The sequence below is a fragment of the Physeter macrocephalus genome, chromosome 8 (genome assembly GCF_002837175.3).
Source record: "Physeter macrocephalus isolate SW-GA chromosome 8, ASM283717v5, whole genome shotgun sequence".
In the NCBI taxonomy this organism is placed as follows: domain Eukaryota; kingdom Metazoa; phylum Chordata; class Mammalia; order Artiodactyla; family Physeteridae; genus Physeter; species Physeter macrocephalus.
In genome coordinates, this window is record NC_041221.1 from 11,112,013 (window position 1) to 11,127,848 (window position 15,836).

Here is a 15,836-nt window from a genome sequence, read left to right on the forward strand (position 1 = left end):
TCACTGGATGGAATGTTCTGTATTTGAATGTCAACTGGGTCAAGGTGATTAACAATGTCGTTCAAGTATTCTTTATTCTTGCTCATTTTCTGTCTATTTCTGGCAGTTATTAAGAGAGGGGTATTGAAATCTCTAACTATAAATTTTGATTTGTCTGTTTCTTCTTGCAGTTCTATCAGCTTTTACTTCATGTATTCTCTTATAGGTGCATAGAATTTATAATAGTCACACTCTCTTAATTAATCGAACTTTTTTTACAAAATGACATTCTTTAGCCCTTGTAATATTCTTTGCTCTGAAATATACTTTGTTTAATATTGACATAGTTACTCCAGCTTTCTTCTGATATTTTCTTTTAATTAGACAGATTAGATTGATGATTTGATTTTTGTCTGTGTGCTGTTGTTGTTTCAGGTAAAAGGGTAAATTTTGTCTCTGCTACTCGATCTTGGCCATAAGCAGAAGCCCCAGTCAAATGTTATTAAGCACAGTTCACTAAGGAGGAAACAATCACTAGAAATGTTTTGACTTGACCAAGGTCACATAGCTGATTACCGTTTGCTAAGTAGAAATACGGCATGGGCGGGGCAGTCCTGCCTCAAGGGATCCATGTGCACTTCACTCCTTAGAACAGAAAGGGCAAGCAAGTATTTTATGTGAAGGAGAACTAGGATTGCTGATTAAGGAGACAAGATGGATGAACCTTCCCTGTTTTGTTGACAGTCAGACCTGAGTCAAAGTCACTGAAAACTGTTAAGAATAAGAATTCCCTGTACTTACAAAGGAGAGATGATGAAGCCATTTACCTAATGGATTATTCCAGGAAAATTCCAATGCCAGTCTAGAGGCACACAGACATTTCAGATGACCCGATACACAGGAGGACACCCCCGAGTCAGTGCTCATTCTACTTACAACTGCACTACAGCCATCACTGGGTACCATACACGTCCCTCACCTGCCCTTCTGAACAGCCATCCAGTTTTGTACCAGCATCTACATAAAAATGATGAAACCAGATTTTCCAGCATCCAATAAATAATCTAAAAGACTACTACAACTATAATGTGTTCATATTAAGAAGTAAAATTAAATGAGAAAGGTAATTTCATTGGGGCAACATGACTATCCATCTTGTAAGTTCAAACTGACAGAGCAATCATGTGTATGACGGGCCTTAGATGTCAAGAATAACAGCACACAGACAGAGATCACATAACTCAGTGGAAGTGGGGGGGGGTAGTAGCATAGATGCCAGACAAGATGATGGAACTTCCATCCCTTTAAAACCTACATGGTCATGAAAAGACAATCAATTCTATGACAAATTTAGAAAATAGCAGTTAAAACAGAAGTAAGCATTTAATTTTTTTATCTGACAGGAAACCCAAGATGGAAATAGCATATTAATACAGACAAGTATAGCTGTTTGAAGTTCCAGGTTTTACTATAAGTGGTACTTTGTAGTTTAAAAAGATGTTTTTATGACACACCATTAAACTTGTTAGCCTGCCAGGTAAAAGGCATTCGCGATGTCTCCCTGTTTGTCAGGTTTAGAAGTCCCTATACAAATTTCATTTGCTTCGTTTTAATTATTCAGGGTATCAACTTTTCATATCTCTTGATTACAGCCAACCTTTCTCTTCCTTTCTTAAATGCATTTTTGTGCATGTCTTGAAATTCATGAGCATGTCATGGAGATCAAAATATAGCTGGGAAATGACTAGCTAGCAGAATGAGTCACAGTCTAATGTTTGATTGCTTTACATCAAAGAGATCACATGCAGGAATTCAGAAACATTTCATATTTTGCTCATGTTGTGATGTCTTCAAACGGCACCTCCACACTTGCTGCAGAAATTATTACAAAGTTCCCCCAGCTACCTGGTGTATACGTCAATAATCAAAGTCACATTCTCTTTTCCTAGTCACTCCATTATGTCACTTTACCATAGGATTTGAAAGCCTAGGCTTAAAAAAATAATAAAAACACTGTTTTCTAACTGGTGTCTAACTGTGTGTATGTTTTGGGGGGCTTTATTAAATCTATAGAATGACACAATATGTCCTGTATGTACAACTTTTGACGTCTGTGAGCCTCAGGCTGTATTCCTGGTTTGGCTTGTACCAATGGCAATTAAAATACAGTATGATGTTAAAAGGAACATAACCAATTCAGGGTTTATTTACTGACAACATTCCAGCAACATGTGACACAGTCAAAAATGTTAAAAGAGCCCTTTTTATTTCACAAGGAATAGAAGAATATTAGACTGATGCTATTTTACTGACGATAAACATTGATGCTGTGGTTTATTCCAGTTAAATTCCTTGTCCTCTGCTCTCCCTCTGTCTTCCTCACTCCCCACGCTGCCTGCCTCTGGGACAGAGTGGGGTGGGGAGGAGTGAAGAAGGAGACAGGAAACAAACACAATGAGCTGGACACGCTGAAAGTTCCAGTCACTGTATCAATTGGTCAAAAGACAGTAAGTCTGGGTTATAGTTTAGACCTTACTAACTTGATATCACTAATTTCACGTTTTAGTTCCAGCAACATAAGGCACTCCAAAATCCAGCCAAAAGATGCTCTGACATCTCAAAGCAGCCATCAGTATCACACTGAACGGATGATAGGGTTTTCATTGATTCTCAGCTGATGGTTGTTTCTCTCTCCCCAATTTTTTACAGTATACTCAGCAAGTGTCATGGTGCCTGGGACAGAGGCCAACTCTCCCATTATAAACTTTGACCCAACTTTACTGGTCCATCGTCTGACTCCCTCATAAGGACTATGTCCATGAGGCCATATACCAGGCCTTTTTACCCATCCACTCCCTGCACCTGGGCACAGTGCCTGAATCAAAACGGAAGCTCAAGGAATATTTGTTGAGTGACAACATTAAAACCGACCCAAGAATTGTACTGCAAGCTTAATGTTAGTGCCACAGAAGGATTTTCCCCATTTCCACAGTGTTTAGTGATTTACAGAAATAGAGTTGCAAAGGTTTACAAATGCATTGAATGCTTTTTTGACATGTCTTGTTCAAACTGCAAAAATGTTGAATAAAAGGAGAAATACCTCAGTCAGCAAAAAGCTAGAGGTGCTATTCGCAGGCATCTGCATGTTCGTTTCCCTGAGGAAGAGAACCACTAATTCCGACTTTTCGTTCCAAAAGTGTAAGGCACTCTGACACCTTAAAACAGCCATTAGAAGAGTGAACTAAGGATAAGATTTTCACTGGTTCTCAGCTGATGGCATTTTAATATCTGTCACTGCCCACCCGGACCCCCAGCAGGCACAGAATGAGTAAAGGTTGAGGAGCCATACTCACCAGCCTTGATGTGGACATCCTGACTCCGAATTTTCCCTGAAGGATTTTCAGCTGTGCAATAGTAAGTGTTATCATGGATTAAGGTACTAAAGCTCGAAGGAGGGAAGGGGAAGATTTGGAGAGTGCCGTTGGGGTGGACGTGGCGGATCCCGGGGACATCGTAGATCTCCTCGCCCGTTGCTAGGTACCATCTGAGAGACACAGGAGGGACGCCTGCAGCAGGGCAGGGCACCAGGGCCCCCGTGGTGCTCGCAAACACTACCTCTTGCAGAGATGCATTGACAAAGTAGAGGCTGGAGTGAAGGTCCTCACTGAAAACTACAAGAAGACAACACAAGAGTATGTCAGTAAAGTGCACCTTCTGAACTTGTCCTTCGATCAACTGGCATCCAGAGGTTATTCTGAGAAACAGACACGAGGCTCAACTAAAACCAAACCATTCGGAACTGCTCAACCTACTGTGGACAGAGAGGCACCATCTTCATAGTTTGTACACGAGTTGTGTTATCCTGGGTCTTAAACTTTAAATAGGTTACTCTTCAGCTCTATGTCCCGTGCCCTGCTCTGTCTCCATGGTACTGACCACTATTGGAATTTATATTGGGTTTTGTGTTCATTTATTGTCTGTCTCCCCTTCTAGAATGTAAGGCCCATGAGAACAATGTTGTCATTTGCTCACACTATTACCTGGGGCACAGAGCGGAACATCCCGTGGCGGCTTAAGAAGAAGAAGCTACATGACTGAATAACTAGATCCGGTTGCTAGGATCAAATTGCTCTGGTTGAAAGGTACATTGAGAGCTAACTTTGAATGAAATTAGTCACAAATTTTAAAAATTAAAATGGAAGATCATATGTAAAGCATTTTAAAAAGGACAGTTGGTTTTCTGAAAATCAAATCCAATCAACAATGCATTTTTTTATTGAAAATATGTTGCAATGATAAAGAGAACTTTAACAAAGTATCATTCAATTCCACCAGCCTATGGCAGATTCTGTTTCGATTTTTCTCTTCTGGCCCATCCGCCTACATGCCTATATAATTATACTATGTCATAATGTGTGCACATGAAACATGCAGTTTTCACAGACTCTGTTTCATACTCATAACATTGTTTCATACACATAATGCCATGTTTCACAGACTTCCTAAGTACAGCTGACCTTGAACAACACTGGTTTGAACTGCGTGGGTCCCCTTATACACAGATCGTTGTCAACAGGAAATACTACCGTATGACACCACCTGCAGTTGGTTGGATCTTCAGATGCAGAGGAACTACGGATACAGACGGCAGACGATAAGTTATAGGCATCTGCACAATTTATATAATGTGATTTTCTAAACTAGTTCCCTGACCTGGGTTACTTGTTTCTAGTTTGATTACCACAAATGAAGTGTCTGCAAACGTTTTCATGCATTTATTGACTGCTTACATTGCACTCAGTTACAGTTGTAGAGTGTCCTTTACATGAAGCAAAGAAACTCAGGTTCTGGAATCCAAATATTAAACAGAAGATGTATAAATGCTGTGAAGACCTACCTTTTAGACACTGGTGTTCATATACGGCATTCTAAGAACAAATGCATACCAGGTCACATAATCACAAGAGAGTAAAGAAGCCCTAGACATTTGGAATTAATCTCACTGGGCAGAGATGAGAGTAACAATTACTGAGTGCCCAAGCCATGGCAGGCAATGTTATGAGACTCGAAGTGTTATTTCATTTACTCCTATGCACAGCAGTCCTGCCAGGTGAGCCCAGGCTCTGCTCCACAGAGGATGAGGTGGCGACTCAGAGGGGCTGTCACTGGAGCAAGGAGTCAGGGTAGGAGGTTGCAGAGCCAGGATTCAGTCTCCCTGATGGAGATTTTATTTCATTGCATGGCTGCCTTTATTGTATGAAGCCAAATCATGGGGAAGCTGTGTTCATGAGATTTGCCCTACTCCAGATAGCTTACTTGGAGATCCACCTGCTTTCTCCTGGTCTCTGTCACTAGCGGTGACCATGAGTTTGCCCACGGCCCAGGCTGCCTATCTCTGAGCTGGCAGCAGCGTGAACTCCACTGGTCAAAAAATGGCAGAGAAAAATACACTTTGTAAAAGTGACAGATTTACTCAAAGAGAAGACAGGCAGGGGTATTCATCAAGTAGTAACTGTTTGATGGTTTTCTTCCCCAACCATAACTAAAGTCTTTAGCAATGCTCCGTAAATCAGACTATGGAAAGTACTGCTAACTGAGAAATTGGTTCAGACCAGAAGCAGAGTTAATAGTTAAACATTGTAGCTTTCAGCTCAAATAAAAATGCTGATAGTAGCACTGCGGTTTTGAGCTTTTTAGGAAACTGACATCACCCCAAACATATTGCTAGAAACGAGGTAACTGTCACTCTTGAGGCTAATTAATTCCACCTCAATTCTTTGTTTCCCTCCCCATGTTATTCTTCTGTCAACTGAACTGTAGGCGACTCAAACTAAGGAAAATTTAGTCGTATTTGAATTTATTCTCCTGTCCTAAAAGTGGCCTTGTTAAGAATAGCAGTCTTTGAAAATGTGAATGTATGTAAGAAATATTTCTTAATTAAACATATAGTTTTCTATTGTCAACCACATTCTAAGAGCCAGCCTATGAAATTATTTAAATGACTGTGAGAAAAATGCAAAACAAATGTTTAATCCTAGTAGTTAAAGAGATAAGTGACCTATGGGCGATTACTGTCATTTCTCCTTACATTTTTTAGATATTTCACATTAGTCTTTCTATTTCACCACCTTCACCATTTCACCACCAGTCTTTCTAAACCCACCACTGGGTTTAATAACATAACATAAACTCACTTTCTAAGATACACATCATATGGTCACAGGCAAAAGAAAACCCAAACTATATTCCAACAGCTTTTATTTCTTCCATCTAAGGGACCATCCATCTGCTTAAATAATAGTACTTGTTTTTATGGAGTGCTGAATGCACTTTAAATACAGTAACATTTGCTCCCTCCAGTAAGGACATGGGCAATCTTAATGTGAATAGTGAGTGTGTGTGTGTGTGTGTGTGTGTGTGTGTGTGAAAGTTCCTCGAAAATAACTGCAGTTTATTAACTGAAAGCTAAACAAAATGCCTGGCAGAATCTTGCTGTGAGACTCAAGGTATAAAATCCTGGCATACGAACACTAAGGGCACAAAAGGAAGGGGCTTTGGAGAATTGTTTCTTCGTTTGCAGATTTCTCCATATTTTTTTATCGTTATAACAGATGGTATAACCAAGACTCCCGTGACAAACATAAAGGAGAATGTTACACTAAAAAGAAAAATAAGTCAATATTGCTTTCTTTAAAATCCACATACGGCAAAGTGAAAAGAAGAAACGTGGGAGAAACTTTGCAGGAAGCAATGAAACTATCAGTTATTCATGTGACAGTATTTATAGAGCACCTGTTATGTACCAGGCCCTGTGCAAGGTCACAGTTACACACATTTGCAGGAGTCATGCTACTGCTTTTAAGGAATTTTTGGTCTAGAGGGTACCATGGTCACGTAATGAGATCAGCAATAATTTTATATTTTGCTGAGTGCTGTGACAGAGTTATCAACAAAGTGCTACAGATGCATAAATGATAGAGAAACTAACCCAACCTGGGGAAGATAAAGAGTAGATTCCCAAAGGAGAGGGAAAAGCAGATTCTAGGCAGAGGCATTAACATAGTCGGACACTGAGCTGTCATAGGCAGGAGAGAAGCGAGAGGACACTGGATACCAGGAACTTGAGGGCAGAACCAACAGTGACACAGACTTGGGACAGGAAGCTTGAGGTTCTTTATATTCATTTATTCTGTACATACATATTCAGCACCTAGTAAGTATCTGGCGCTTGCTATGGCCTTGGGACACGCTAAGGACCAAGGCTTGGAGGGTGATCCTGGGAGCTTCTATTTCAGAAGCTTATTATAAAGTCTAGATCATGAGGGGTGTCAGATCTCAAGCTAAGAAGCATGAGCTTAATTCTGAAGACGGCAGGACAACAGGGAGCCCCATTCCTAGGCATACACACAAGCGAAGTGAATGCATATATCCATGCAAAACTTGTACACAAATGTTCAAAGCAGTGTTATTTATACTAGACAAATGTGGAAACAACTCAAGTGACCACCAACTGAAGAATGGATAAACAAAAGCTGGTATATCCATGCAATGGAATATTACTCAGCAATAGAGATAAATGAAATACTAATATGTGTTACAGACATGGACAACTCTTGATAACATTATGCTCAGTGAAAAGAGTGAGTCACAAAAGAGCATGTACTGTGTGATTACATGCACATGAAATGTCCAGAACAGGGAACTCTACAGAGACAGAAAGTAGATGAGTGGTTTACTTAGGGGTGGAGGTGAGGGGCGGGGGAGAAGGGTGACAGCTAAAGGATGCAGCGTGTCTTTCTGAAGTAATTACAGTGGTCTAAACTTAGCAGTGATGGGGCTTCCCTGGTGGCGCAGTGGTTGCGCGTCCGCCTGCCGATGCGGGGGAACCGGGCTCGCGCCCCGGTCCGGGAGGACCCCACGTGCCGCGGAGCGGCTGGGCCCGTGAGCCATGGCCGCTGAGCCTGCGCGTCCGGAGCCTGTGCTCCGCAACGGGAGAGGCCACAACAGTGAGAGGCCCGCATACCACAAAAAATAAATAAATAAATAAATAAAAATAAAATAAAATAAAATAAAATAAAATTAGCAGTGATGAAGGTTGTGCATATCTTTGAATTTACCAAAACAAAAAACCACTGAACTGTACAAACAGATGAATGTTATTGTATGTAAATTATATCTCAATAAAACTGTTCAAAAAGTCGGGAGCCGATGAAAGTTTTGACACAGAACAAGCAATTTTCCAGATTGTCGTTTTGGAAAGTGAACGCTGGGTGGGGGTGGGGATGAAAACTGGAGGCAGGAAGTCTGGCTGGGCCGCTGTGGGTGGCCCAGGCCCTCCGGGGCTTTGGTACTGTGAGGGGAGGAGAGAGCCTAACTCTACAGGTGTGTCTGATATGGTCCCGCCAGAAAGTGTGGGCAGGGCATGGAAGGAACGAGAGTGAGGGAGGATAAGGAACAAGTCAATATGATCCAAATTTAATAGCTTGCATGCCTGGTTGCATAGTTACGCTACGAACGCAGGTAGAGAAGATACAAGGCAGAGCCAGCTGGGTGAAGGAAATGACAGTGCCAGTTTCACTGAAGTTAAGGGGGCACTGCCCTGGGGCCACACCCACTAGCCAGCTGGGAACCAGAGTGCAAGATCTCAGACAGAGATTCCACAGTCAGGGAAAGCTGAAGCCCATCATCGGGTGAGACATATCACGGAGACTGTGAAGAACTAGAAGAGACAAAAAAAATGGAGATGGATTCTCAGGGATAGTTAATACACAAAAGGTGAGCAGAGGATATTTGACCATGGACTTGCACCCAAAATACATGATGAACTCCTACAGGTCAATAAGAAAAACATAATCTAATTAAAAATGGGCAAAAGGCTTGGATGGTCACTTCACAAAGGCCAATATATAAATGGCCAACAAGCACATGAAAAAAAAAACCACCTCAATGTCACTAGTCATCAGGGAAATGCAGATTAAAAGCACAGGGAGTTACCACTACACAACAATGACTAAAATGGAAAAGACAGACTATATTGAGTGTCCCAAGGATGTGAAGCAACATGAAACACATACACTGCAAGCGGGAATGTAAATTGATAAGGTCATTATGGAAAACTGTTCCTCAGTAACTACTACAGCTAAACCTATGCCCTACCCTATGACCCAACAATTCGATTCACAGGTATTTATCCAACAGAAATGCATGCGTATGCTCATAAATATTACACACTGGAATATTCACAGCATTACTATTTGTGAGTCCCAAACTGGAAACCACGCACAATATCCATCAGTAGTAAAAAATGGATAAATATATTGTTATATATTTGCACATCAAATCCTTATATAAAAATAAGAATGAACAATCTATAATTACAAACAAAATTATTATGAAACCACAATCATAAAGCTGAAGGAGAGTAAACAGACACAACAAGAGTGCATACATTATTATTCCATTTATATCAAGCGTAAAATAGGAAAAAACTAATCTATGATGTTAAGAGCCAGGATGATAGTTATTCATGGGGTGGACACAGAGACTAGAAATGGCATGAGGTGGCATCCAGGCTGCTGTCTCTGTTCATTTTCTTGACCTGGGTGCTGGGTACACTGACGTGTTCAGGTGATGAAAATTTCATTTAGCTCTACTCTGTGAAATGCACACTTCTCTGTATGTATTCTATACTTGACTTAAAACATTAAATATTTTAAAGAAAGGGGAAAAGAGAGAAACATCATGAAGATAAAGAAGACGTTATGAGATAAGTAGCCAAAATCTTAGAGAAAATGATGCCTTAGAAACAAAAGGACAGCATTTTGAAATGTCAACCAGCAGTTTTCAACTGTGTCGATTGCTTCACAGAGATCAGAAAACGAAAACAGACCACTAGGTTTGCCAATTGAGTATATCTATTTTGAATGAAAATACCATTTAGGATCAAAATAATTTTATTGATTTCACAGGAATCTGTGAGTGTATATACTTAGTAAAATGAACCGCTTCTATAAAGCTCTTCCCAAATGAAAAGGAATATACCTAAGCCTCAGGTAAATATTATCTAGAAAGCATAACACTTAGTTGATTCTGAGACTCCAAAACGTTCTCACATTTGAATAAATGCTTTGAGACTTAGTGTCATCTTGATCAGACAATCTGAAAGCAGATAAATGGATGGTCTCATAATGACTTGGAAAAAGCCTTCCAAACGTCTATGAAATAATTCCAAGTTAGGTTATAAAAATATGCTCACATGTTACAGCAATTGTGCAGTTAACTCTAATATATTTCAGTCATTCTATCTATTCCCCGGCACTAAAGCAACAACACAACTGTCCAAATAAGAATTGGATAAAACTTCATAATGACATAGAACTTAAAACTATGAAATTCTGTCTTTGTCCACGATAAAACAAAATGAAACAAAACAGGAAGCGGATTTAACCCTCTTCTATGTAAACATTCAGGCAATACAAAACAGTAAGCTGTAAAAGAAGGAAACAAATGAGATGGGGCCCACTAGCATCCAGCTTAATGCCTGGAGAAAATTCACAAATCACCCCAAAAGGAGAAACCTAAATAGAACTTGGTGGAATTTCTGAGTTGAAGCTTGGGGAGGCCAAACACACTGGATTTACAAAGCAAAGAGATGGAAGTTGCGTGGAGAGGGAACTCCAACAATCTGAAGAAGTTTCCCTTTGGTGAGTCTTTAGCTGTGGACAGATATTTACAGGTGTGTGAGGAAACTACTGATGATGCAAAGAAACACCAGAAAGGAGCGGCTGGAAAATCCCTGAAGCTCACATAGGGGAGGGACTAGTTCATGTTCCATCCAGAGAGGAAAGAACTAATATATGGGGTACCAGATAGAGTACTCAGAAGTGTATGACCGCTACCGTGGGGGCCAAATTAATCATAACAAAGTTTAAAAGGGATCCCAGTATGGATTCCAGAAGGAATTAAATTGATTTCAAGTAGCTTAACTGCACAACCAACAAATTTCAGTGCTGGTTAATGAAAAGAAACAAAATCCAATAATCAATAATATAAAGTTTACAATATCTGACATCCAATAAAAAAATTGGAGACAAGCAGGAAAATATGCCCTATTATCAGAAGTAAATGTATTCAATAGAAGCAGACACAGAAATGACAGGTGATAGAATTAGCAGGCACGGACATTAAAATAGCTATTATAAATATTCTCCCAATATCATCAAGATGGTAAGGGAAAGCAAGGGAATATTGATGAGAGAAATGGAGACTATAAAAATAGCCAAAAATGAAACTTCTTGAGATGAAAAATACACTATACGAAATGAAACACAGGCAAATGGAATTAACAGCAAATTATACCTTGCAGAAGAAAATATCAATAAACCAGAAGGCAGAGCAATAGAAACTACACAAATTGAAAGACAAAGAAAAAAGGCTTGAAGACAGTAAACATAAAATCAGTGAGATGTGAGACAATATCATGTGGCCTAATATATGTATAATTGGAATTCCACAAGGGAGGAGGTCAGACAGAATTTTTTTTAAAAGAATTAATATCTAACATTTTCAAAATTAAAGGAACGCCAGAACCCCAAATACCCCATAAATTCAATGAACACCAAAGAGAAGAAACACAAAGAAAATCACACCATGACACCTCATAATTCAATTGCTGAAAGCTAGTAAAAAAAGAGAAAAATGTTAAATGCAGCCATTTAAAAAAAATACACATAGCATGCGGAGAAACAAAGGTAAGAATGATGCCAGACTTATCAGAAACAATGCAAGCCAAAAGACAGTGAAGAGAAAGAAAATTTAAAGTATTATTTAAAAAGAAAAAAACCTTCCAATCTAAAATTCTATGCCCAGCCCCCCAAAAAAATTATAAATGAAGGCAAAATAAAAATGACTTTTCAGACATCCAAATACTAAGAGAATTCATTGACAATGGATCAGCAGTACAAGGAATGTTAATGGAAGTCCTTCAGGCAAAAGGAAAATGTTACCAGATAGACATTTTTGACTTCTCAAAAATAATGAAGACTGACAAAAATGGTAAATATATATGGGTAAATATACAAAAACATTTCTTCATTTTAAAAAAATAATCAAAAGACAATTTACTGTTTAAAGCAAAATTGATAATAATGTATTTTGGAGTATAACATAGAGAGAGAGATAAAATGAATGACAATATTAGCATGAAGGCAGGTGGGAGGAGGAGAATGACAATCTACTGTCTTAAGTTTCTTCTACTATACATCGTGTTGTAATATTATTTGAAAGTAGGCCATGTTAGTTTAAAGATTTATATTGTAAACCTTAAAGCAAACACTTAAAAAACAAAGCAAAACAGATATTAAACCATTCATGTAGATAAAATTGATCATTAAAAAAATTCCATTAATACAAAAGGAGATAAGAAAAAAAAACAAAACAGAGTGGATGAAATAAACAGGAAGCATTATCAAGATGGTAGATTTAAACCTAGCCAAATTGGTGTTCACATTAAATATAAATGGCCTAAACACTCCAATTGAAAGGCAGAAAATGTCAGATGGATGAAAAATCAAGATTTAATAATATGTAATCCAGGAGAAACCCATTTTAAATACAAAAAAAAACAAGTAGATTAAAATTAAAGGGATAGAAAAATATACCATGCTAACACTACTCAAAAGAAAACTGGAGTGGCTACACTAATATCAAAGTAGATTTCAGGATAAGGAATGTTACTAAGACAGTTATTTTCTAATGATAAAGTGATCAATTCAAGAATACATGACAGGGCTTCCCCGGTGGCGCAGTGGTTGAGAGTCCGCCTGCCGATGCGGGGGACACGGGTTCGCGCCCCGGTCCGGGAGGATCCCACGTGCCGCGGAGCGGCTGGGCCCGTGAGCCATGGCCGCCGGGCCTGCGCGTCCGGAGCCTGTGCTCCGCAACGGGAGAGGCCACAGCAGTGAGAGGCCCGCGTACCGCAAAAAAAAAAAAAAAAAAAAAAATACATGACAATCCTAAATGTTTATGTATCTAATAAAAACTTCAAAGTACATAAAGCAACACTGCTAGAATTGGAGGGAGGAATATCAAATCCAGAAGGAAAACTGAGAACTGGGTTTCTTTCTTTTTTAGGGCTGATTGCCATTGGGTTGATATATCAATGTTCTTTGTTGAGATTTTATCTGCTTTCTTGTATATTTTGATGTTAAAAAATTGTGCATAGAAAAAATTCAATCTTACCTCATACTGATGGTTTGCTAGAACCTGGTCCAGCCAGGCCAGCCTCCTCAGTGCCTTGGGAAACCCACTCCCACCTCAGAGCCAGCACAGATACTGAATGCCTTGCTGGAATACTTCACCATCCTTCACCCAATTCATTAAAACTCATGCTTTGTCCCTCAGCTTAAACACCGTTTCCTTAGGGATTTACCCCTGATCTTCTACCTCTCAGACTGGACCCCATATGCCCTACCTGTCAGCTTCTTGCTTCATTCATTCACAGTCTCAGCTTAGTTGTTTAGCGTGTGTCTCCAACACTGTTGAAATCTACAAGAGGGGCACTGCATATAGAGGATGCAACCTTATTCTTTTGTATTTAGTGAACAGACTAGTACACAATAGAAGCCTTCAAATTTTTATTGAATGAATAAATAAATCTTTAAAAAAAATTAAGGTTTTCATACCACATATAGCTATAACATTCCTTTTAAGGAAAAATAATCTGTATTTCATATGCATCATCTATTTCAATTTAAATTCCATTATAAAGATGTTAAGGGACAACAAGAATTAGTGGTTGAAAAAAGAATTTCTTGGATATTATAAGAAGAACACATTTATGAGATTTTAGCTACTCTGTGTAAGAATGTTCTTTTTATCCAATATGTGTGCTGATTTTTCAACAAGGAAGAAAAAAGCTCAATTTTGCTATGTGTTTTACAAATCTCTGGAGGAAAAAAAAATAAGAAAAATGTTAATATTTTACCTATAAAACGTCTAAGTATTGTTTCCAATATCCTTCTAGAGAATTATTTCCATGTATGTCTAGGGAATTCATTTTAGAGATGAAGTCTCACTGTCCCTTCGAATGGATGAAAGTCACCCTCAGTAACATTGCTGGCGGTTACGTGTACAGTTTCAGAGAAGAATACAGCCTCTGTAATGAATAATATGTGTGTAGTTTGCTATGTTCCAGCACTTACATTTTAAGCTCACAGATTTCAAAAGGCACGAAAGTGGCTAGTGATTTGAAAGAAGCAGAAGACTCTCTGGGATTTATGATCACAAGCAGCAAAGCACATGAATAAACCAAAATGATGTAAATAACTCCTTAGGATCGGGGAGCATAGAAATGTGGGAACAAAAATAGAACAAACTAATGAAGAATGAGGGATAAGTACAGATTCACACAAGGAATTATAAATTAAGAAAATCATCAGAAAAAGAGAGTGGGAAATGGAGCCGACATCATAATAATGTCAACAGAATTGCTTCCTGCAGATTAAAAGGCTTGGAGAGAGGGGAAAAATTACAAAAAGAGAATGTCCCAAAACACAGCAATATGAACTAGAAACACAATAACAAAGCAACAATAAAATCAGACTATTAATGGGACGGAAAGATTGAAATTCACTGAAGCCTAATGAGTCACCTAGCCTATGATTAAAGAACAAAATAAACTGGGAGTTTGGGGTTGACATATACACACTACTATATTTAAAAGAAATAACCAACAAGGACCTACTGTATAGCACAGGGGACTCTGCTCAATATTCTGTGACAACCTAAATGGGAAAAGAAGTTGAAAAAGAACAGCTACATGTATATGTATAAGTGAATCACTTTGCTCTACACCTGAAACTAACACAACATTGTTAACTAACTCTACTCCAATATAAAATAAAAATTAAAAAAAGAAAAAAGAAAAAATTTAAAAGAAAATCAAAAAGAAAAAAAAATTTTTAAGAACAAAATGAATTAAAAGCAGAGACCACAGGGCTTCCCTGGTGGCGCAGCGGCTGAGAGTCTGCCTGCCGATGCAGGGGACACGGGTTCGTGCCCCGGTCCGGGAGGACCCCACGTGCCGCGGAGCGGCTGGGCCCGTGAGCCGTGGCCGCTGAGCCTGCGCGTCCGGAGCCTGTGCTCCGCAACGGGAGGGGCCACAGCGGTGAGAGGCCCGCGTACCGCAAAAAAAAGAAAAAAAAAGCAGAGACCACAATGGTACCTCAACAGAAAAATGTGAAGTCCAAGTCCTGCAAGAAATCTTAAGCTCTGGTGTTGAGTGAGAACACTGAAGTGGAATGATAAAAAGACACGCATTCTTCTTAATCTCATTGACTATGGCAGTGTTTGGCACCATTTTCTTTTGCTAGAACTTCCCCATGCTCAGGGGTGCTCAATTTTCCATTTTGCTCTGGTCTAAGGACTTATATTAAGTCTAATTGTTAAGGTAATGTTTTTTTCAGGTACTGCATGGGTTTTACTTTGTGTTTCAGTGCTAAAATGAATGGTTATTCTCATAATGGCAAATATACCCTGAGTTGTAAGTGGCAACAATCTTTTGAATTAGAAAGACTTAGAGGACTGACTCTAGTCTAGCCCCTCTGATTCACCACTTGAGTCAGAGACCTGGTCACTGTCTTCCTAACCCTTGGGTGACTTCCCTGAGTTTTCTCCAGTGTGTTAAAACACTCATCTACCATCACTGGCATCTTACGACTGCCATTATTTTACCTCTTTCTTCCTCTTCACCCTTAGGATGCCTCTATTCCTTTACTATCATTGTAATGGAGTTTCGGGGGCAAGGTGGGTGAACAGTGATGGAACACAGATGTTCATTAATTTTGTGTTACCAGCAA

General features: G+C 39.2%; 1 protein-coding gene across 1 annotated transcript in view; it reads right to left on the bottom strand.

The window, feature by feature from the left end:
• Positions 1–15,836, bottom strand: part of DSCAM (DS cell adhesion molecule) — a 759,593-nt gene that overhangs the window by 629,457 nt on the left and 114,300 nt on the right. Inside the window, exon 3 of the mRNA XM_024120069.1 lies at positions 3,333–3,650. Coding sequence (XP_023975837.1) covers positions 3,333–3,650 — 318 coding nt within the window. The remainder of the gene's footprint in view (positions 1–3,332; positions 3,651–15,836) is intronic.